We start from the raw sequence: 23,470 nt of genomic DNA, 5'->3' as shown, positions 1-23,470 counted from the left end.
GCTTTTTACTGTTTTATTTTATTTTATTTGGCCTATTACAGTTCAGTACATGAATCTCCACATACCTGCAAGGTTCCAGCCTTACCAAAGGAGGGCGGCAGCAGTCAGTTGGATCTTATGCTGTACAATTACTCAATCAATGATCTTTGGAAGTGTTAAGTATGCAATTTAAACTAAGAAATGGTTTGTTTAATTCAATAATAACTACAGACTTGAGTAACTGACAATAATAGTGTGTGAACTGCCAGACTTGGAGGAAGCATTAAGATATTTTTGTAAAGTAAAAATTTGAAATAGTCCTACCACACTTTAATATATGAATATTAATTAAAAGTCCTGAATTGAAAATATTAGCCCATTCAAATTTCATTATTAGAAAATTAATTAGTACATTATTATTAAAAAAGGTGACTACGTTAACTACTCATAATGCTGAAAAAATTACCCCTCAGAGTGTTTATTTTAGCTGTTGTGTATTGCATTTTATAACACCAGTGATGCATTTATGTGTAGTTTAACAGGTTATGTTGTAGTTTGAGGATAGAAGTAGTATCATGTGTTTAATCTGGCAGGTTTTTTTTTTTTTTGAGTGTGTGCCAAACATAATTTATAAGAAATTATGTATCCTTATCATGTTCAGCTGTTTTTCATACAAAACTCTCAGACATATAAGCTAACTGATAAATATATAATATAAATATATGTGTCAGATACTAGAATCATAATATATCCCTCTATAGCAGGGATGGGCAACTGTGGTCACAGCAAGGGCCACATTCATTTAATTCTCACTGCCAGGGGGTCAAATTTAACTCAACATATACCAGTGATCGAATATTATTATGGACATATTTCTGGTTTTCATGATTTCATGGCAGATTTTTGTCATGTTTTTCTTAATGTTTCCATTTAATTGATATGTCAAAATTGACCCGAGGGCCACGTTGAGGGTTGATGGGGGCCGCATGTGGCCCCCGGGCCGCCAGTTGCCCAACCCCTGCTCTATAATATTGCAATTCAAATACAAAATGGCAACAAAAGGGTACAAGGCCCTAAAACAGGGATGGGCAACTTTGGTCACAGCAAAGGGCCACATTCATTTAATTCTCACCGCCAGAGGGGCCAAATTGTAGAATACAAAAAACGATTACAGTCAATTATGTCTCAAATTTATCTTAACATATACCAGTTGTCAAATATTATTATGTACATATTTCTTTTGTCATGTTTTCTAAATGTTTCCAATTAATTGATATGTAAAAAATGACCTGAGGGCCGCATGTGGCCCCCGGGCCGCCAGTTGCCCACCCCTGCTCTATAATATTGCAATTCAAATAGAAAAGGGTACAAGGCCCTAAAATGTGTAGGTATAATGCAAACTAAGACTTCCAGTAAATCGGTATTTAAAAAATATATTGGTACGTGTTTACACACCGAAAATAATACACAATATCTGAACAATTATGAACATGGATTTATAAACACTGATTCAAATGAAGTTACTTTTTGTCTACTTGTAAATGAGCCGAGGTTCAGTCGTCTATTAGTGAGGTCATCGGGGATCAAGGAGGCGGATTCAAAGTAAGTAGAAGAACATTTGAAAAGCTGCATATTATATATAAAAAAATGCTTACTTGTTAACTGGAAAACAAAACAATTGAATACTTTAAAATGTTAAGTGTTTATTTCCTCTTTCAGGAGCCGAGGCTTTACCTAGATTGTGTCGTGAACTACTAACATACTCTCGAATTATTTTACGTTAATGTTAGCTTAACTTTTTTATTTCTTTTTGCTAGCGTAAACTGACGAAATAAGCTTTTATAATAACGGACGTAACTTGTTTTAAATATATTGTTTAATAGCCGAATCTTATTTTGTTGTGCGTTTTATAAGCTTATAAATACAAAATATACTACGTACAAATGGAACATTATAGAAAGATGATGTTAACAGTTAGTTTTCAGAGCGCACTTAATGCTGTTGAAACTGTTTTTAAGACAAGTAATGTGTGTGTCCATCCCATCTCCAGACTGAGGATGTCGTCCTTTTTCTCATCTTATAAAACCCTCCATGTGTCACCCTCGTACAGAGAGCACACCTGTGACTCTGAGGGGGTGAGCCAAAGTGTATGTTTGACACACGACCAGGGACAGATGTTGGGCCCTGAGCTCGGTGTAGTGGAGATGTCAGAGGTGGATTACTCTCACCTTCAGCATCTTATTCAGTCACAAATGGAAACACAAGCCGCGCCTCGAGGTGGATCGGATGCAGACGTAGACAAAGACACAACTGGATCCCCCGTGATTTCTCCCTACACAACCACCCAAGCTATGGACCTGTCGACCTCCACCGATGAGCACAGCCTGTTGATGCCCGGAGAGAAGACACCGGCATCTTTTGGTGAAGTCCCGGGGTTTGTGCTGGCCAGAATGAGAGGGGAGGACAATACGACTGAACCACGTACCAACAGCAGCATATCTTCACAGAAGCGAACAGCTGCCAGAGTCTGCTTGGAGACGAGGTTCAACACAATGTCTGCTGATACCCCAAGGCAGTAAGATATTCAGTCTGCAGTTATAAGCAACAAGGCTTAACCCGTAATAAAAAATGCTGAAGTAGTCTCTTTGATTAGAATTAGCAAAATGTCTGTTCTGTTTCAGTATTTTGACGATACTTCAGCAGTCCTCAGAGAATCAAGAAGCTGTTACGCATTCTCAAATGCAGAAGTGGATGAAAACAGACAGAGCAAATCCTTTTGAGGTTTCCTGCCCATTTGTAGGCGGTGTATTCAACCCAGTCACCAACATGTGTGAACAAGTATGACGAAAGCAAAAAAACATTTTTTTTTTTTTTTTAATTTCCTAAATCTTGATATCAGCCAAAGGAAGTACTCATTGTTGAATCTACTTTTCTAATTACAGGTGATTGGCCATCTTCCTCACACGAATGACCCTAAGCAGCAGGGTTCAAACAGCCCGACGAGTTTATCATTAAATCTTCGTCTGGACAGGGTGTTCAAAAAAGCTCACTACACAAGTAGAAGCGACATGTCGGAGAATCAGCGGTTGGTGAACACAAAAGGTAATCATCTTGTTTTTTAATACGTTTTCTGCTGAGCTACACGGCAAATGCGTAACCTCCAGTCAAATGAACACTCCCGTGATTTTATTTTTCAGATGATGTGGCAACTTCTGCTGCCTCCAGGAAGCTTGGTATCACCCGCAACACTCAGCCCACGAAGGGTGCCAAGGCTGCACCAGACTCTGCTGTAGAGTCAGGAAGCGGCTCTAGGAGAAAATCTCGATCTTATATTTCACCGAGCCGCCGTAGGGAGAGACATAACAGTAAGGAGAGGGAACGCAGGTGAGCACGCGTTACGAACAGCTGACACACACAGTTTTCAGAAAAGACGCACTGATTCAAATGTTTTGTGTTCAGTCACAGTTCAAGGTCTCCTTCTAGTCCATAGTCCCAGTCAAACTTCTATAACTTTGGGGTGAAAGTTAGTTTAACATATGAAGTGTGTGTGCCTTTACTGTTGACTATGACATAGTTTCTCCTGAGATTGACGACTGAAAGACTGTTCAAATAATCACATTTCATTTTCACAATAACTGAGATTCAAATCTCTGGCAAATTTAACGCAAATGCTTCAAGTTAATTTTTAAACGAAAAAGAAAAAATTCTCCACAATGGGAATTTCTGTAGACATGAAATAAACCTGTAACATATCATTTATTAATAATTTATTAATAGAAAGAACAAAATGAAGTCACACTCCATACGTCTGGCTTCTTAATTGTGCAGATTGTCTGTGTTCTTCTTTTTGTTTGTTTGATGATAAATGTTTGGAGTATGGAGCTGCTGTCAGTTAAAACAGACTTCTTTACAGTGAAAGAAAAAGCATTCTAGGTGGAATGAGCATTTTCCACTATATTCTGATATTTTATTGACCCACCTTTAACAGGTCAATTGAGAAAATGATTTAAATGACACACTGCAACAGTCTCTCAATTGTTAACTGCCCCCTTTAAACTTCCTAACTGTGCTCTGAGAAAGAAACCAAACTAACAAAACTGACTTTTTTCTTATCATATGCCTCTTTCTCCCCATCTCCTCTTCCTCTCTGTACTGTGACTGTCTCATGAAGGGTTTTTGACAGAAAGTACTTTTCACTCCTTGAGCCAAATGTATCAGCTGTTATTGTTCAGTTGCCTGGTATGTAAATGTTAGATGTTGATTCATTATAAAAGAAAGGGTGAGGTAGATGTCGATATGAAGCTGCAATGATTAGTGACATGTTAAAGTAATTCATCAAGAGAGCCATAGAGAGAAATCAAACCTCTGCACTAAGAACTAAACAAATGAAGCTTTGGGATCTAAGAACAGGGTTAGAGTAACTAAAGGCTGACAGGACATTTGATTTCTACATCTGTGCGGTTTCTGCTGCCTCACAGGAAGAGGATCCGTCTGTGCTGCGATGAGCTGAACCTGCTGGTTCCGTTCTGTAACTCGGATACCGACAAAGTCACCACCTTGCAGTGGACCACCACCTTCCTCAGATACATCAGTGATACCTACGGGGACACCTTCAAAGAGGTAAGGTTGTGTTCTTTGACTTCCTGAGTTTGAATGTTGATTTATGTCGACCGTTTTGCCTGATCATCCTGGAATAAATGAAATATTAGAGACCAGAAACTTGGGCTGGAAGATAAGAGCTTAATCACACTATCCTTTGCTGCATGAATAATTGGCTCTGCAGCTGAGTCCATATGACTTTTCTTATTCAGCGAGGTCATCGTCATATTCAGCATCATATTTCTCTCATTTGAACTGTTCAAAATCAAACTAACTTTTTGTATTTACTGTGATGGATTGCCCTGTGTTGCAGCTATGCCCTCTTTAGACACTGATTTACATAATACGACTAAATGGTTCTCTGAATGATAAACCATTACTTGAATTGAAAAGAGAGACAGTTTAGGTTGTATAGACTTTTCATAGATTTACGTGTCAACACCAATAATCTGCTACCCTACCCTTTAACAGGAGTTCAAAGTGGCCTTCACCAACGAAAAGGAACTCTTTCTAAAATCCCGCCCTTCTCCAGGCCAGGACCTGATGCACCAAGAGATGGATGAGACCCTCACCATTCCTCTTGTTGTAGAGCAGTAACGCCTCACTGTTCATTCTAATTAACACAACAGATGTTTGTATAGGTTTTAATTTAACATTTGGGGTTTCATCCAAGGTGTGGCTGTAGGAGAGTTCAATGTGATGTTATATTTTCACTGACAAAAAGCATCCCCCCCCCTTTGCATCTACATGACAGTTCTATAGATTTGGAACTTTGTTGGTTTTCTCCACCTGGATCTAAAAAAAACAGATAGTGTCAAGTTTGTGTTTCAACTGCTGAACTTTTTCCTGCCACTGAACTATACCTAGGGCCTACTTTTTAAAAAGAGCAATTCAAAAAGTCATACCTAGGTGGCACTGTTTCTCTTTGAAAAAAACATCTGAGATAAGATAATACTTCCAAATATGTAATACATTTTGTAAATTTGAATTATTCATGCCCTATTTTTTTTTTTATTATTATTGATTCAAATGGTTTTCTAACACTTCAGTTACACTCTGTTCATACATGTTGTTCAGGTTACATGTTGAAGGCTTTTGCATGGAAATAAGTGTTGCTATTTAGTGAATTAACGGGATCATTTAACCTCACTGTGTTACCATCTTACTCTGAAATACAGACTGTTCATTTGATATGTAGAGAAGAGTAATGTTTTACTGAAAAGTGGCTTTATTTGTTCGTTCTTACAACATGTCGCTGTAGCATCTTACTGTACATACAACAGTCACCCACAAATAATAAATAGTATTTAAGGTCATGTATATTTAATAGTTACAGCACCGGTAGTACAAAGTGGATGTGGTCATTGCAGGGTAAAAAACAAACAGATTCCTTTGCTCCTTAGATTGATCTTACAATGACTGATGTATGCATCCACACGTTTTATTTGGTTTCTGATTCTCAAATCTAGAGAATGAACTTCACATGTAATTATAAAAAACAAGCTGTAAAAAAAGACTATCATAAAGTATTTTTTTGTATTAATCTACACAATTTCTCAACACCTGGGTGTTTGTGTTTTTTATTCCTTTGACTGTTCACACACAGCTCCTCGACAGAGGCTTTTTTTTTTTTTTTTTTTACCTCTTTCTCCATCTCATATTTTACACTGAAAGTTTGTATTTTGAGGTAACACTTGACATTTACATTAATGGGGCCATGAGACATGAACATTCACTTCAGAGACAGCCGCTGATGTTTTAAAAGTGTCGTCTGCCAGAAGGAGGCTAACCAAAGGTAAACTGGGGCATGGAAACAACATGTACAAAGTTTTTATACACAAAGGACTCATCATTCATCTTCAGTTGTTTGTAAGTCAAGTCTTGTTTGTGATGCTGTAGGATTTGGAGCAATGCGTTAGATCTCTCGCCTCTGTCCACTTTTTTTTTTCTTGATGTCATCTTGTTTTTGTCTCTCAGTTGCTCTGGTTTTTTCGTGCCAATCCTCAGATGTTCCTCTATTCCACTCAAAATATCACACCTGTTGATGTTACTCTTCCCATCCTGTGATGCATGTATTTAAATAAAGAGGACATTTTCATGATCACTTGCTTCTTTCACTCCTTCCTTCCCTCGCGTATCAGCCTTCCTCTCCTGGGTGGATGGTGACAGGTGGCAGGACATCACGTTTTAATGGTTTTTGGGGTTGGAGGACTTTCCAGCGGCTGCTGCTCCTTGGCAGGCTGTTGTGTCACAGATTCCAGGAGGTCCCTGGTGCCCAGTTCTGCCTACCCTGCCTGACTCTCCGGGCTCACCTGGATCTCCTGGAGATCCATCACGCCCGTCTTTGACTATTCCAGGAACACCTGGAAGACCTGTGAACGACATAGAGGGAATGAGCCGACCACAGAGTGCTGCTGTAACCTGAGTGAAACAAACTTGTGTTTTTAAGATTAGATAAAGCGTAATGATTTTGAAATGATTCTACTTGTTTATAGGAGTGACTGCACATCTGCTGTGATAGTGAATGCCAGTTGTATAAATGAGACCACAATAGACTTTGCTCACAGGATATTTTCACAGGTTGAAAATGTGTAGTCAAAGACCTGGATCATCAGCTCAAGCTGTGCTCATAGTGTAGTCTAAGGTGGACTTACCCTGGTATCCTTGGTCACCAGCAGGCCCATCAATGGCTTTACCAAGGGATCCCTTATCACCTTGCTCTCCGACATCACCTGTCGTGAAAACAGAAGATTTGAATCAATGATGAAAAGGAACAAAAAGTGCATCAACTCATGGGCTGTTCCTTTCATCCTAATGTGAGTATGCTTCCTCATTTCCTTAATCTGTTCCAAACAGAAAATATTCTTTGGAGTCCACTAAAATTGTCTGACACCATAACACTGGAAGAATTGTTTCTTTTTTTAGAGATTCATTTAATATTGAAAGACTGGGATCACAGCCTTGTTAAATTTCTTGCAGAAAAAAAGTCTCTGTTTTCCAAATTGTAGTTTCTTTGTTTGACCATTTAATGCATTGCAGCATCCCTTTCAAAATATAGTGTTCTTTCTGAATGCATACATTTATGAACCCCCCATTTTTCATATCATTGCACCTCAAACTTTGAGCCTTTTGTAGTAGTAAGTAATACCATATAGCTTTATATAATGTTGGAAAACGGTTGCCCTGGAGATACATAAGGCCATTTTCTAAAATGCTGAAAGGTAGGGAAATACAGGTATTGAAACAAGGACGGGTTTCTTATTTGACTGACTGTCTATGTGTTGGTAACAAGTCTGCAGAAAGCCAAACGTTTAATAATATCTAAAGGAGAAACGCAAAACTTCATGAATCATACCTCTTGGACCTGGGTCTCCAAGTTCTCCAGGTAGACCTCTATATCCTGGAGGTCCACGGGAACCAGGATGTCCTATAGAGCCAGCAACTCCTGTCTTTCCTGGAGATCCAGCAGGGCCGGGGCGGCCCACCAATCCAGGAGCCAGAGGTCTTCGAAGGTTAGCAGCCAGTTGTGCAATCTGATCTGCAAGATGGAAAACAAAGCAGGTTATGCATCATTCTACCTTCAGCCAATCTTTCAGTGACTGTCAAACAAAACAAGATTCCTCACCATCGATCATTGAGCCACACAGCTCTCTGATTTGCTGCTCACTTGCTAGTTTACCCTAAAAATCAAGTGAATAAGACAGTAAAAGCATAATTATCAACTCATCAACATGGATATTTAATATGCTTCACTCTTTTAAATTGGGATGATTTAAAAAGCACTCACAGGTACACCTGTCTTTCCAGAAATACCAGGCTGACCCTGCTCCCCCTGGAAGCCCATTGGTCCTTGTTTTCCTGGAAGCCCTCTTCCCCCGAGCTCCCCTTGTGGACCGGTCACGCCCTTAGGTCCCAGTTCACCCCGCTTCCCTGGCTATAATCCACACACACAAAAAAAAAAAAAGAAGCTTTCACATTTCCAAAAAAAAAACTTTCATTCAATTTCTTCCCAACTGCAGTTAAATCAAATCCACGAGCCTCTGATATAACGGTTGACTAAGTACCAACCAAACAGCAATCTGTGTCTGCTGAGACAACGCAGGGGCGGATTCATATGGCATCTTGGTGCTTGATAATTACTCCAACAAGCACAGCAAACAGTAAATGAGACCAGGAGAGCGAGGCTCATCACTACTGTGTCGCTAATGGCATAAATTGTGCAACAGCTTAATGTGACTCGTCTCTCTCCCTTGTGGCGATAGCAGCGAACAGGCCAATAAAGCTACAGCAGCAGTACCAATCTCTAATTAATCCTATTAAACCTGGAATGTGAAGCAGAATCATGTGCAATGAGTCTGACAAGTGGGCGACGGCTCAAAGCTCTGCACCAGGTTTCAGTGTCGAGTGAGTTTGAGCGAGAGAGTTTGGGCCAAACTTGTGCTGCGAAATGACACCCACACACAACATCTGATCGAACTCTATTTAATGCTAACAGGCAGATATCTACTGTGCGAAGACAATGAGTTTATGTTAAGGAAGACACAAAATGTAAAGCATGACACTGATGTAGCTCACCTGTCCTTTTTGTCCAACTGGGCCAAAGGGACCCTAAAAATAGGGACACACATATTAAAAAGATAACAGTTAGTTCAAACTATTAAATAGACAGGACACATTAAATCAGTCACTGAGATGAATTAGTAAGAAATCTTTCTTACAGGTTGGTGCAATTTAAATAAAAGACAAAAGCGATACAATAATACTAATGAAAAATAAAAGACAATGAAAATAAGATAAAAAAGATGCAAGGCAAACATTTAAAAAAAAGGCCATAAAACATGATCTGATGCTCAGCACACAAAGGTTGTTGTAAGACCATAGAGTGGCTTTGTACCAGTGAAATACCCTGAAATCTTAGAGAGCAACCAATGATAAGACTTTAAAGCAAGTGTACTTTGCATTCTCTATCTTGATTATTTAGCAGTTGCACAGTTCTGCATCAGTACTTTTAAACTACACCAATAACTGCTGATAAAGAAATGAGTCTCTAGAGTCATTCTGTTCTTCTGAGCTAAGTGAATCAATAAAAATACTTACAGGTTCTCCGTTCTCTCCTGGTAAACCATCACTTCCTGCAACACCCTAGAGACACAACACAAGATCTGGCTTATCTGATTTAATCCACAAAGTCCAGAGAGGTTTTATTGTAAATAGAACAAGACACAAGCATTTTAGTTTCTTAAAAAGAAAAGAAGGCCCTCGATGGGGGGTCATATTCAGGTTTGACCAGAAATATTTACCATGTCTCCCTTAGCTCCAGAAGCTCCAACAGGGCCCTACATGGATGAAAAAGGAGAGAGAGAGAATGAATGAATGAGAGCCATGTAGAGACATAGAGTGGAGGGCCCGCTGTGGCAGACGATGGGGGGATGAAGGGAAGTGATGTGGGCTGGTTGAGGGGAACCAGGAGCGGCATAAAGAGCGGCTTTGTTCTGTCCTCAGGTTCTGAACAGGAGGCATGTTTGTGTTTGGGATCTCTCTCCTGCCTTCAGAGTTTTTTACCTCGAAGCTGAGGAGAGAGGTCCTGGTTTATTGAAATACGGTCACGTTGACATATGTTTAGCTGGACTTTGTCATCTCTCTGTTGGACTGTCTGTCTGTGAGCAGAGAACGTGTTGAAGTGTTTTCCCGAAGGCGCTTACCGGTACTTTTTGATTTTTTTTTTATCTGTTAAGATGCTTTTCATATTTAAAAAAAAAGATTTATTTCTGGGGGGCTTTTGCCTTTATTGAACATTTATTGGATAGGACAGTGGATAGAGGAGGAAACAAGGTGAGAGAGAGTGGGAAACGGAATGTGGGAAAGGAGCAACAGGTCGGACTTAAACCCAGGCTGTCCGCTTGGAGGACTAAAGCCTCTGTCCAACCTAACCTGTAGGCCATCTGCGCCCCAAGCTTTTCATATGTTCATATTTTACAGTATGAGAGCTGAATATGGTCATTTGTACGTAATTGAAAAAAGTAAGTAACTTATGGAGTGGTTATGCGTTGTGTTGTCTTTGTTTATGTTCTGATGTAAAGTGTCCTTGGGTCCCTTGAAAGGTGATATATAAATATTCAAGCTATTATAATTATTATTAACTATAGACTCTAACATTGATTCACTTGAGTGACTTCAGTTTAAATGATAGAAACTGAGAAAGAGTCACAACATCTGCTGCATGAAACCAGATATAAAGTCTTTAAAGTCAAAGGAAGAGAAAGTCAAATAAAGACAGTAGCAGTAGCCTGTAGCAGTCTGGCACAATGTGTTTCTAACTTTGGTCTCTTAGTCCAAATGTAGCTGAAACATGTTTATTTCAGATTACTTAAGACAATTTAAGCGATGACAAAAGGTTTCCATATTTGCTGAGATTTTATAGAGCAATATAATAATGATGTAAACAGCAGGGACATTGATCATAATCAAGAGAAGTTCTATGTTTTATTACAAAATGTCAATCTGTACTGCACATTAGATAACACATGATGCATGACGTCATGTATCCCAGGGACACATTTATTATAGTCGCACACGTCACACTCACCCTTTCACCGAAGTCTCCACGGATTCCTGTTGGACCTGGAAGACCTGGATCCCCCAAGGCTCCTTTCACCCCCTGCAGTGTATAAACGCACGAATCGAGTGAGTGAAATAATAATAGAAAAAAAAAAAAGAAAAAGATAATGAATGTTAATGTCACGCAACTGACCTGGAAGCCTTTCCCTCCCTGAGGCCCGGGGTTACCTGCTGGTCCGATTCCTCCCTGTTGGACACAGACATAGTCAGGTGATCTTAGAGGGAAGACAGCTGAATATGGATGTTTCCTTCTTGAAGAGGTTTTTTTTTTTTTTTCAACATTTCAGAGAAGCTCTAAAAACAACTTGTATTTTGGTTGTATAAGGTATGATTCATTATGCAGTGCAGTTGTACAAGAGAAGTGAGTGAGTTCCTGTTCTTGTTTTGACTTTTTCTTTTCCCTCGCCGCAGGGTCTCATGTAAAAAACAAAAGCTCTTTTGTTTATGAAGTCCTGCTTTACGAATACCTGCTCTTATCACCGGCCCTTCATTACTTACAGACTCAACCTTAACAAGCCACCGTATCAGCCACAACACTCTCTGTACTCGTGCAGAAAATATCATTCACTTCAAGAAGCAGCTTTTTATTAATTCATGTCAATGTGAGCCAATTAATGCAGCATGCTTCGATGCATTTTTGTCTTTTGAGATGGGTGGTTTACATGAATTCCATTTTTTTTTCAAATATCCACACTAGCTATTACTTCAATATATTTGTTGGATAGGAGTCTGAATGTGGTGAATTTGGAACTGTTCAGCTGAAAGTTTTACAAGCTTCTTGATGGGGCAGCGATTATTAATGTCTTCAATGTGTTATAGTGGATGCCATCAAGTCGTATATAGCTGCACAAGGAGTGTGACAATTGGACAAAAGATGAATTTATTTCGGTTTTAACTCACAGCCACGCCTCTGGGTCCAGCTATCCCCCTCTCTCCTGGGATTCCAATATCACCCTGAGAAAGGAGACGAAAAGACAGAAAAGTTTAGAGTCAGGGCGCCAGAATGTTAAAACTTCCATGTGGGGTTAAGTGACCCAGTAATCCCCCCCTCCCCTTTAAAGAGCCTATCAGATACATACAGGAATACCTGGCTCTCCAGAGGGTCCTGTCTCCCCAGGCTTTCCGGGATCCCCCTGTTATAAAAGAAGGATAAGTTATTTTCGACGGTTCTTATCTGAGCTTTAAGTTTAAATTCTGTTTCTTATTTTTTCTGTGATACTCACTACTCCTCCTTTGGAGCCCTTTGCACCACCCTTTCCTTGGAGACCCTGGAAAAAAAACAAAAAAAAACAATGACTCATGTATACACCCCATGAAACCAGAACACATTTCATGAGCATTTCATTTAACACTCCATGTTCACCAGTCAGAACAGTGCTGAGAGTTGGTATACAATTACACTACTAGTTAGAGATTCAAATCATAGTAAAAGGGATTTAAATTTCCTTTATTACCCTATTGATATATTATTGTCAAAAAACTTACAGGAAGGCCATTGGGTCCTTTCTCTCCAACAATCCCGTGGCGTCCAGCATCACCCTGTGGACATACACAACAATGTAACACCAGCTTTACTCAGTCCGTAGACAAGCATCTAATGTAAGTCCAGAGTCTGAAGAGAGAAACCACTTACCTTCTCACCATCTAATCCTGGTGTTCCATCTTTACCATCTCTGCCAGGGATACCCTGGAGAAAACATCAAACATAGTTCTTGTGGATCTGATACATGATGTTTTAGATATATATATATATATATATATATATATAATTTTTCAGATATTTACTTACAGGCTCTCCTTTGGGACCTGCTCCCCCAGGGCCTCCTTTAGGACCGATTTTACCCTGTTTAAAGACACATTGGGGTGTTATTATTATTTTTTTTTTTCCATCTAATAAGTACTTATGAAGCTCAAAGTCACAAATCAAAGTCTTTTACTCACAATTTCTCCTTTGGGTCCTCTGAAGCCCTGTGGTCCTTTTTCTCCAGCGTCACCCTGGAGACATCAGATGCAACACACACAGCTATTCATTGATGGGACCAGCCGTCTATTCTGGCAGTGAAGTACTACCAAACACTGCTTCTAATTATTTCAAGTATGATACGAACAAAGAAAGACTCACTGTCTTTCCAATGACGCCAGCGATGCCAGGTTTGCCTCTGAAACCAGGTAGACCCTAGAGAGAGAGGAAACTGCAGTAAGCACATGGATAGAAATGTCTGCTTTTGGAGCGGTTGAAAGCTGAAATAGGAAGAAGTAATTGTGCTCTTATTGTTGCTTACTCTGTCTCCTACAGCTCCCATGGGGCCTTGTAAACCTCTGAGACCACGTGGGCCCTAAAACACAACATAAACATACTCAGTGGCTTCAAAACATCAAACACCAAAATCAGGTTCACTATTCCTTAAAAAGTGCCTTTTGGACAAATGTATGTGTAGGTTAACAGGGAAAAGTCACCAGATTGATCAAAAATTCAGGGTTAAACTCACCTGCAGGCCTACAGTCCCAGGAATACCTGGTGGCCCAGGTGGACCAGAATCCCCCTAGAGACAGAACAGGGCAATTAGGACATTAAATCACAGAAATTAACCAAATTTCTTGCACATGAAGGTTAGTTAATTTGGAAATAAACTCAATGTCAACATTTTTTCCCCAGTGAAATAAACATGGTGGTAAACTGACCTTCTCTCCATCCTTTCCAGGCTCTCCTTTGTCTCCTTTATGCCCTGTGTGACCCTACACAAGCAAAAACACACATTTCAATACAGATAGTACTCTTCATGGTGACCTGAGTTGTATTTATTTCCAGAGACACAATGAGCAGCATATAGTTGATGACAATTGTTTACCTTGAATCCTGGCATCCCAGGGGGGCCGGAGGGTCCAGGGGGGCAGATTGCAGGACACTGCAGAAGACACACATCAAAATCTGAGTACTCTACTCTACTCTCACTTTTTTACAGAGGAGGCATCATGATTTGAACGCAGCTCTGAGAAGAGCACGACAACTTACCAGGAGGTCACCACTGAGGTCTTGAAGAGTACCAGGAAGACCCTGACACAAGGGGAAATGACAACACACAATTCAATAATAGTCATTTTTATGTTTTATAATGCTTACATTCAGAAATAATCTATCAGAAATCCACTTGGAACGAAAAAATAAAATAAAGGGGGCACCAGATAGCCTAGGAGTCGTATCTCGTGCCCCATGTACAGAGGCTAAAGTCTTTGAAGCGGGCAACCTGGGTCTAACTGTAACATTTAGCACTCTGCCGCATCTCATTCACTCTCTCACGCTGCCCCAACAAATAAACAAATAAATAAATATATTCATGACAATATTTTTCATGCAGATATCATTATAAAGTCACTCACTGGTGGTCCATCAGGGCCAGGAGGTCCAAGAAGTCCTGGAAGACCCTCAGCACCCTGAGAAACAGAATGACAGAAATCGCAAAGATTACAAACATCATCACACTCATTTTATAATAAGAGACGAGAGCCGATATGAAACACTTCAGCTATGTGACGTCATCTGTTGCCCCAAACTATTACAGAGTTCAATTTCTTAAATTCAAAAGATTCCGTTGAATTAATAATAATATTAATAATTCAGTCTGACTTTATGATGAGGATGGATGTAGTGATGTAGAATCTTGTTGTAAAGCTAATCAGGGTCCCACAGGCAACTTGGAAACCTGAAATATCCAGCAGGCATTCACTAATAAATGTGACTTTCAGAGAGGGAGCAGAAATCCTGTGAGATATTTTTAATGGAACACTATGAGCAGATTTTATAGAGCTTGGGTATTTCTCTCGGCCTTGTAGATGGGCCTCTAAGACTTCATAATAAGCTACCTGAACTTTTTAATGGGAAAAAAAACTCCACATCAGACACCAAAAAATATCATTATCATGTCTTCAAGCATGCATGAATCTTTAACCACCATAGACTGTTCATTTTAAGCTAACCACTCAAATTACCTCACCCTCAGTAACTCACATGGGTGCTGAATCCTCAACCACAAAATGTATCCAAATTATTTCAGGAGGACAGCACACCAAAATCTTAAACTTCCACATTTGCGGCGATAAAAAAGTGGAAGTTTAACATTTTGATGTGTTGTCCTGAAATACTTTGGATACAAAATAAATGCAAAAAATGTGACTCCTTAGTGCATCTATGTAAACTATGGTCTTGACCTGAAGTGTATGTTAAATGTTAAACCTGACCTAAAAATGAAGCCTGACCCACACCATAAAGAGTCAAAAATATAAACTGTTTGGCAACTTTTTACAAAATGTGAGTGTAATGTCTGCTAGATCCAAAGTGAGGCTCAGAAGCAAAACTAGACCAGTCCACAAACTGAAGTGCTTTTCCTCTCAGCTAGTCCTACACTCCTGCTTCAGCTCCATTATATCACAGTTTAGGGCAATCTTGAACTGGTTGCTCACAACAAAGTCCTGATGGATCTCAAACAGTATCAGCTTCACTGTTTGAGCAGGAGGAGCTCCTTTAGGAATGACGCTGCCATTACACAAACTGTATTGATGACTGTTATCTGAGGCCAACTGGGGTGAAAACGAGCATAGCCTGAAATAGCACAGATAACAATCTCATTCTGAATCAAATGCTATAACAGCTCATTAAGGATGTTAAGGATGGCATGGAGTCTAATTGTGGAGATTGGACGGATACACACCGCTGGGCCCTGAGGTCCGACTCCGCCTGGCAACCCGTTGGTTCCATGTAGTCCCTGAAAAACAAAAACCGCAATCAATGTGCACAGTCAGGGTGAAGACATACATGTCACATTGAAAAGTATGCTCTATAAGAATGCAGTCAATAGTACATGAGTAATATTTGAATAATAAAAACAAAAACATCACAATCTCCATCGTGGTGCACATTAGCGTTCTATAAATAGACAGTGCTTTGTACTCACTGCGGCTCCTGGTCTCCCTCTGCCCTACGGAAGACACAGGAAGACAAATTAAGTCACAAATACCGAGGGGATTATTAGATTTACTCAGAGCATCAATATCCAGCCTGTGATGCATCACTGCATTAAATCCACTTTGAAAGTTTGTCTCAGGTTGTCGCTGCGAGGTGGAGATGAACTTCTGCCGCCCAGTCAGATCAGAGCAATCTATAATCTGATGATTATTAGACAATGCGCGACCATGTAGCTCTAAGGGGTCCTCATTATCTTTGTTTGAACCAAAGGCTGGCACAGTCTGAATAGAGCTGAGTCATATCATTGTCTCTTCACAAAACATTTGATAGCACTCGATTCTCTGTGCATGAAGAGAAGAAACAGACTTTATGTCAAGTGATCGTGTTGAGGTAAACTGGTATATATGTAAGTCTTTCACGATGGTGGTAACTATTACAGTGGTCAGAGTGAAGTGGTAACACATCAGAGGACGAGAGGAATGAGTGTGGCATGATCATGAGTTGTTCAAAGTATGCGGGGTTACTTACAGGAGGTCCAGCAGGCCCAGGAGGTCCAGCATCACCCTGTAGAGTGCAAAACAAAACGCCACAATCAATCTCCCGGACATAACCAACCAGAGCAAAAGAAAACGACATTTAAACCTCTAGCACATCGAGCCATTTGTGAACCGAATTTCCCCCTGGGATTAATAAAGTATTTCTGATTCTGATTCTGGTTCTGACACCAAAGAATTCAGATTTTCTTCCTTTGTTGGATGGACTGATGGTTGGGCTTGTTATTGAACAAAAAAAAGTATGCATGTGCATAAATGAGATGCATCCAGTGTTTACGGTGTACAATTCTTTATGTGCATGTAAGCTTCTTTCATCAGCTTGTGTTTTGCTGGTTTATACCGTCTTTCTTCCTACTTTTTTATATGTTTAGCACCTTTTTAAAAACACGGTTTACAAAGTGCTTTACATAGGGCAGCAATACAACATTGGTCAAAGAAAATGATGGATGATAGGCGAGATGACAGATGCAGCTGAAATCAGATCGAGATAAAAAAGAAAAGGTGTCAGCTAAAAAATAACATCAGATCAGGACGGATGATTTACATAAAAGCCTGTTTATAAAAGTGTGTTTTGAGAAGTGATTTGAATGGTGAAACTGATTGTGCTAGACTTATTATGCATTATTTAAATGGAGGTAACTGATGTATGTGTGTGGGCCTTGACAAACTCAGCTAGAAAAAAAACAAGGCACAATGACTGTTGTGTTCCTTTGAAATTCCTTCAAATTGGCTGAAACTCAGATAATGACTGTTGAATGTATTTTTGGTATGAGAGGAAACAATGCTTTTGCCAGCTGTTTTTCATTTTAAGCTTGATTGACAGGTCGCAAATCCCAAAAAAGATACAAAACATGAAAAAAAAAAAAAGGTAACCTGATGCGTAGATACTGTAGGTTACTGTAGGAGGAAAGGTCTTGATCATGGCAGTAAATACTTAAATTGAAACAAGCAGGGATCCTAGTGACCAGTGTTTGTAATACAATAAATGCCTCTGATAGCATTTTTTGTCTTTTAAAAAAAACACAAACCTGGAACTGAAGGCTAATAAAATCACTTTCCCTCTATTTATTTTCACATTTATGTCTTCAGTATGTTTACATCTCTTTGTCACTATATGTGTCAGTAAAAGAAAAACAACTCCTACAAAATACTAAAATACATGATCAGGTTGTGGATCACTGTGGGGCTGCTTCTCCTCCTTCTCTACGTCTTTGTTTACCTTTGTCCCAGCTGTATTTGTGCTGTCTGAGACTCCTGGAATAAACAGGCCTAACACAGTGCTGTTACTTAAACGCTGCATTCCTCAGTCCGCAAACAAGACAGCAGGGTACACTGGCTTGAAAATCATAAACAAACACATGATGTGATGCGGCTGAAAAAATGTATTGTAATTATAAAATAAGCAGATTTGAAATGTTTTGATCCTGTATATGTGGTTAAGTGAGCTAATATAGTTAGCTAATACTCCGTCTCAATCTCCACTTGTTTGATCGCGACTCTTCAGCCCCATGAAGCAGCCATGACAGTGTATATAATCTGTGTAATTAGGGACACTGGTTGACGCAAGCTTCCTCATTAGATCGGCTAATTAGTTGAATTGCCAGGAGGGGGGGGTTTATCTATCTTGACAGTGAATTTGCAGCCTAACAGCGAAAGGCCCCTTAATCTGTATTCTTTCATATCTAACATCTAATGTGGGAAATAACAGTCTTCCTGTTTAATCACGAGATGTAGCAGTGCACATGTCGTTTGATGCTCTCTCTCTTGTATCGCTCTGACAATAGAACCTGTTTCTGTCTCATAAGAGCAACAGATCATCCCCCTACAGCCTCACTGATTGGTGGGAAAACAGCGTGCATTCCGGGCCGGATTAGGAAAGCAGCAGAAATAAATCCCGATTCTGATCCCTCATTAAAAATATTTCCCCCCAAGAGGCTGAGCTGCCTTGACAAATTGAGGACGACAGAGGAAACATGGGTCTTGTCCTCGATAGACCCTCCTACAGATCTCCATACAACAGCAACCAATCAGCACGCAGGGTTCTTGCAAGCATAGGTGTCTTTGAGCTACACTAAGTGTCTGCCTTTAACTGGTTGATTCATGACAGGGAATTCTGAAGTAGATAAGGTCATGCCATCAAGCTGGGTCCCATCTCTAAGCACATCCTCAGTATCTGAGAAAGATCATAAGACTGAGACACACTTACCGCCTCCCCTGGGGGTCCATCCTTCCCAGCAGGACCATCAGGACCCGTCAAACCCTGAAGAGAAAGCACATCAGTCAGAGACACTCCACTACCTTGTGCTTTGCTCCTTAATACTGCGCTATTGTTTGAGCATTTATTCCTGACTATTATTTGCAAAGACACACATGCTGTGTTGAATTAAGAATAAGAGTTTTCTGTGTTTGTGTTGATTGGACACTTACATCCACCCCTGGAAGTCCTGGCAGGCCTGGTTTACCTGATGCGCCTGGTATTCCTGCTTTCCCTTTGGGACCCTGCAAAGACACATTTATAAATCAGTAATCTGAACAGCTGACTTCAACCTCTTTTAACTGAACGTCAGGAGGTTTAATGCTTTACAGATAGTTAGAGCCTTTGGCACAAATAAGTGATTATAAACTGTATGAAAATAATCCCCTCGTGCAAATGTAACAGTTTTAAAAACTTGTTTGTGCCCACCTCGATCAAGATTTGGAACAATAAAAAACTTAAGGCTGTATGGGTTGTGCAGCAGCATCATGGTGTTCTTCCTCTTTTTCTTTCTTTTTCATCTCTCTCTTACCTATGTTGTGTTTTAAAGTATTGGTGATGTGCATTCAAGGTTGTTTGTGGTTGACGTTGGTATGTGCTTCTCTGTTTACATGTAGACTGTTGTGCAGCACAGGAGTCCATGACTAACTTCTCCAAGTGGAAAATAAAATGTATCGTATCATAATGAACCGAATCATATAATTTTGCATCACATCGGATTGTATCGTATCGTATCGTAACTGTTTGTTTAATATTATACCGTATTGTACTGTACCTTATCGTACTTTACTGTGTTGTATCAAATCATATTGTTCGTATGAACGGCTCAGGAAAGGGAGAGAGTATTTAAGTTTAACTCTTGGCTAGAGAGTGGTCTGTTTTTTTGGGGAGAGCAGAGGAGGGTCCTTTTTCCCCTCTAATTTTGTATTTACATTTTATTTTTGGCTTCGTTTAACAAAAGGGCTAAAACATACTTGCATGAAAATTACATACAGATACAGTAGTTGGTGATGATGTAATCTGATGGGTACGGAGGACAGCAGGTTCATTCTTTTGGGGTTTTATATAACTGATGTACAGGATGTAAAGGATGCTGTTTTCATTTAACATATTGTGAAGTTCAATGGAAGTGTTTAAAGAAAGCAATAATTATACAAACACATAAACAACTTGATTTTTTTACAAGTGAAACATTCAGCCTTGATCACCACTAATCATTTTCTTATGTTGGAGTACTTACAGCTTTTCCAGAGAGTCCAGCAGGTCCAGGTTTGCCCTGATAATGAGAAAGAAAAAACATGTTTTAAACCAGAGAAAAATACATTTCAATTTGAATTTGTTGCCACACAGGTGCAATTGCTTCCAGGAAAGACAGTGTTTCATATTAGATGCAAGTTCTTTTTTATTAAATCCTAACTGATCAATAACAACAGAACTGTTAAAGTGACTGGAGCAGTGAGTATTTGGTCTGCCTTAGTAAACAGAGGATTCGATGTTTAGCCTCTGCAGAGGCTGCTGGAAGAACAAACGCTACTAAAGTGACCCAATGTCCACTGGTCACATGATCACAGCTCCAGTTTGGTTTGAGGAGGGGGGCTGGAGGTGCAGGGAGGAGGTGTGAGGAGAAACTCTAGATGGTCTCACTGTGCTGGGGAATGTATGAATGGACCCTCTGTGTGCCTAAACTTTACCAGTCACAAAAATAATCACACACACACACACAAAAAAAACCTCTGTGACTTCCTGGACAGTTGCTTTTTTGGTGTAAGAGAAAATCTTCACAAAAAAATCAAAAGTATAAATCAAAAGGAATTAAAACTGTATGGGGCTTACAAAGTAAGTCAGCCTATAACAAGTGTTTTTCTTTTTACTTGGATTACCCATAATCCAATTTTCTCTTGTACAAACAACGTCACATCACATCCATCTCAGGCAGGCTAATTTATACAGAATGATCTACGGAAGAAATACATCCATTCACAAAATAATAATACAAATGATATAGGGATTATAAAAATAATCTAATCTTTTTAGGGTGGTATAAAAAATTCATTTACCCAGACAGTTCTTCAGACACAAAGATCCATTAAGCAGAGGCAAGCCTAAACTCTGCCTACCTGACACACAATATTGTGATTTCATACCTGAGGGAGGGGTGTTGGGAGGAGTCAATGTGATCATAACTAACATTTGGCATCTTCCAGACACATTAATGCACAAAGAACGCACTTTATGCCAAAGGAAACTGAGAGGTAAATCAGAAAAGAGGAGGAAATGTCTGAGCTAGTTGTGAAAATAATCTTCTATTTTTGGGTGAATTTGCTACACTTCAGAGAGAAGGAAAATAAATGAGTTTGTTACTCAGACAAAGAAAAAGCAAACTCAAACACGTATAGCTTGTCTTTTCATGGTTTCATCTAAATCGGGTAAACATCTGAAGGCACATCTGTAAAGATATTAAAACCCTGTTGGACTCTGGTCAGCTTACATCAGTGCCATCCTTTCCCGGCAGCCCTAGGGGTCCTGGTGGCCCGGTGGCTCCTCTGGGGCCCGGTCTCTGTGACATAAAATTGATCAAATCAGGAATGTATTTCTTAGGAATATAAAGCCTCCACTGTTAATTACAGCACAATGAAGAAAGCATACATCAACAGGTTGCTATATGATTAGATTAAATAGAAACATAAAACATGTTGTTTGGCTTTTATTTTGGCCAAAAAAGTAATATAAGCCTGAAGATATGTTACACATTTCAACCCGGGAAAATCTGCAAATAGGCCCCTTGCACACAAAGCGGAAGCCTAAACTAGATTTCATTTTAAAAAAGGAAACTAAACTAAAGTACTTTTACAGTTCTTCTAAACACAATCAACTTATTTCAGGGAGGACATGGACTAAGCTCCTGAGTTTCAGCTCAGTCAGGGCAGTCTGAATGAACAGAGGTGGCATTGTGCACTGATCTCCAATCTGTGCATTCCTCAGGTTCAGAGAAAACATAACCCCAACATCACCAACGAGTGCGAAAAGCACAGACACCTGCACACAATCTGCCTGACGAAGGGCACAAATAACAGGCCCACAGAGCCAGAGGGACAGAAATAACATCTGCATTTAGTCCATGGTAATTGTAGAAGAAAACAAGTTAAGAAAGCATCAGGTGGTATGATAAAGAGCGTGCAGGCCAGCCCTTTAAACGCTGTAATATAAAACACAATGGATAGACTCCATTATAAACTGAACTTGTAGGACATGTTAACTTATTTCAGTATAAGTTAGGTCTATCGATGCTACGAGCTAAAACCCACACGGAGCTTTGATGCAGGCGGCAAAATGAAAGGATGGATGAAGTCGAGGAAGTCTTACCTGGGCTGAGGAAGATGTTAAAAGCTGACACAGTAAGAGCACCCAAAGAGCAGAGAACACCGCCATGGCTCCCTGTCGCCCTCACAAACCCGAGTTTAAACGGAAAAGGTCAATTCCCTGGTTCCAGGTCCTCTCTTAAACCCCCCAGAGTCCGCGACGGAGCCTTCCTTCACCTGACGGCGCACAGCTCCTGAATGATTTCCTCCTTGGTCCCAAATAAACCTGAGCCTCCAGGCGAAGGGGCTGAACTCAAAGCGGAGCTCTACACACAGGGGCAAAGGGGGGTGAGGAGGAGAGAGGCAGGCAGTAGGCAGAGGGGAGATCATTTTGGACACCTAGAAAGTGGGTTGAGCTAAAAAAAAAAAAAAAAAAAAGAAAGAAAAAGAAAACGTTACAAATATTTGGGGTTTCCTGCCTGGCAGGGGCGTCTCCAGGAATCCTGGGCCTAATGAAAAGATATCACTATGGACCCCCAACCTAGGTGCGACTGGTGCAATGTTCGCCAGGGGGGGGGGGGGGGCAATTTCTCACAAAAGATGTATATCTTTGTTTGTTAGCTTGATGCTATACTGGGAAATGCCTTTTTTTTTTTTTTTTTTAATTTAACCTTTATTTTACCAGGCAAGAATTGCTTGAGATCAAATGACCTCTTTTTCGAGCAAGGCCTGGCCAAAATGGCAGTAAGTAAAAAACGAAATAAATTAACAATATTAGCGCTGTGATAATCTTAACTTAGAAATCTGTTTTGCTTAATATAGCTACAACACCATTTGCATGCACTTACAGGCACATGTTGTTGCTGATCCAATCTGTGACCTAAATGTGTGATCCGATCCCAAGAAACAAAATACTGCAGTATCTCGATGACATGAGGCCTTAAAACAAAACTGACAAAAAAATGCGATCATTTCTTTGGCCAGTGATTTTTTTTATTTACAGTCATCTTGGCCGGTGAGTCAAAAAGTCTTGTGTATGTAGGACTATTTAATAAATACATATATAACGTATTTTAAATGTGTTTTTTTCATGTATGTCAGATAATCCAGTAACATGTAATTGGAGAGCTTTTCTTCCATAGTATTCAGTCCTTCTCAAACAAATCTTGTTTGTAAAATATTTTGTAAAATCTTCTCTCTTACCTTC

The 23,470-nt window shown here is 39.8% G+C and overlaps 2 protein-coding genes across 2 annotated transcripts; one reads left to right on the top strand and one right to left on the bottom strand.

Annotated features, from left to right (window-relative positions):
- Window positions 1-1,394: 1,394 nt before the first annotated feature.
- On the top strand, window positions 1,395-6,068 carry LOC132989622 (transcription factor-like 5 protein). Its single transcript, XM_061057335.1, has 6 exons — window positions 1,395-2,554; window positions 2,661-2,817; window positions 2,922-3,081; window positions 3,177-3,363; window positions 4,458-4,599; window positions 5,050-6,068. The coding sequence occupies exons 1-6, from the start codon at window positions 1,923-1,925 to the stop codon at window positions 5,173-5,175; spliced, it is 1,404 nt and encodes a 467-aa protein (XP_060913318.1). The 5' UTR covers window positions 1,395-1,922; the 3' UTR covers window positions 5,176-6,068.
- Window positions 5,784-22,602, bottom strand: col9a3 (collagen, type IX, alpha 3). Its single transcript, XM_061057333.1, has 32 exons — window positions 22,328-22,602; window positions 21,453-21,521; window positions 20,205-20,240; window positions 19,138-19,209; window positions 18,917-18,970; window positions 16,685-16,720; window positions 16,146-16,169; window positions 15,903-15,956; window positions 14,575-14,628; window positions 14,210-14,251; window positions 14,046-14,102; window positions 13,879-13,932; window positions 13,686-13,739; window positions 13,479-13,532; window positions 13,319-13,372; window positions 13,138-13,191; window positions 12,986-13,039; window positions 12,830-12,883; window positions 12,682-12,735; window positions 12,420-12,464; window positions 12,276-12,329; window positions 12,097-12,150; window positions 11,330-11,383; window positions 11,165-11,236; window positions 9,879-9,914; window positions 9,676-9,720; window positions 9,154-9,186; window positions 8,366-8,512; window positions 8,204-8,258; window positions 7,934-8,116; window positions 7,233-7,310; window positions 5,784-6,950 (listed from the first exon to the last, which is right to left on the bottom strand). Exons 1-32 carry the CDS (start codon window positions 22,391-22,393, stop codon window positions 6,766-6,768), a joined length of 2,037 nt encoding a protein of 678 aa, XP_060913316.1. The 5' UTR covers window positions 22,394-22,602; the 3' UTR covers window positions 5,784-6,765.
- Window positions 22,603-23,470: the final 868 nt, after the last annotated feature.

This window comes from Labrus mixtus, chromosome 15 (genome assembly GCF_963584025.1).
Source record: "Labrus mixtus chromosome 15, fLabMix1.1, whole genome shotgun sequence".
Lineage (NCBI taxonomy): Eukaryota > Metazoa > Chordata > Actinopteri > Labriformes > Labridae > Labrus > Labrus mixtus.
Note: the sequence above shows the minus strand (reverse complement) of the source record. Positions and strands in the feature narration are given on the sequence as shown.

Excerpts from the sequence above, each read along its gene's own strand:
- LOC132989622 (XM_061057335.1), top strand. The coding sequence starts at position 1,923 with ATGGAACATTATAGAAAGATGATGTTAACAGTTAGTTTTCAGAGCGCA. Across the intron at positions 2,818-2,921 it reads TCACCAACATGTGTGAACAA|GTGATTGGCCATCTTCCTCA; the intron begins GTATGACGAAAG and ends TTCTAATTACAG. Across the intron at positions 3,364-4,457 it reads AGTAAGGAGAGGGAACGCAG|GAAGAGGATCCGTCTGTGCT; the intron begins GTGAGCACGCGT and ends GCTGCCTCACAG.
- col9a3 (XM_061057333.1), bottom strand. The coding sequence starts at position 22,393 with ATGGCGGTGTTCTCTGCTCTTTGGGTGCTCTTACTGTGTCAGCTTTTA. Across the intron at positions 21,522-22,327 it reads TAACATCTTCCTCAGCCCAG|AGACCGGGCCCCAGAGGAGC; the intron begins GTAAGACTTCCT and ends TTTATGTCACAG. Across the intron at positions 13,040-13,137 it reads GAGGACCCAAAGGAGAAATT|GGTAAAATCGGTCCTAAAGG; the intron begins GTGAGTAAAAGA and ends GTCTTTAAACAG.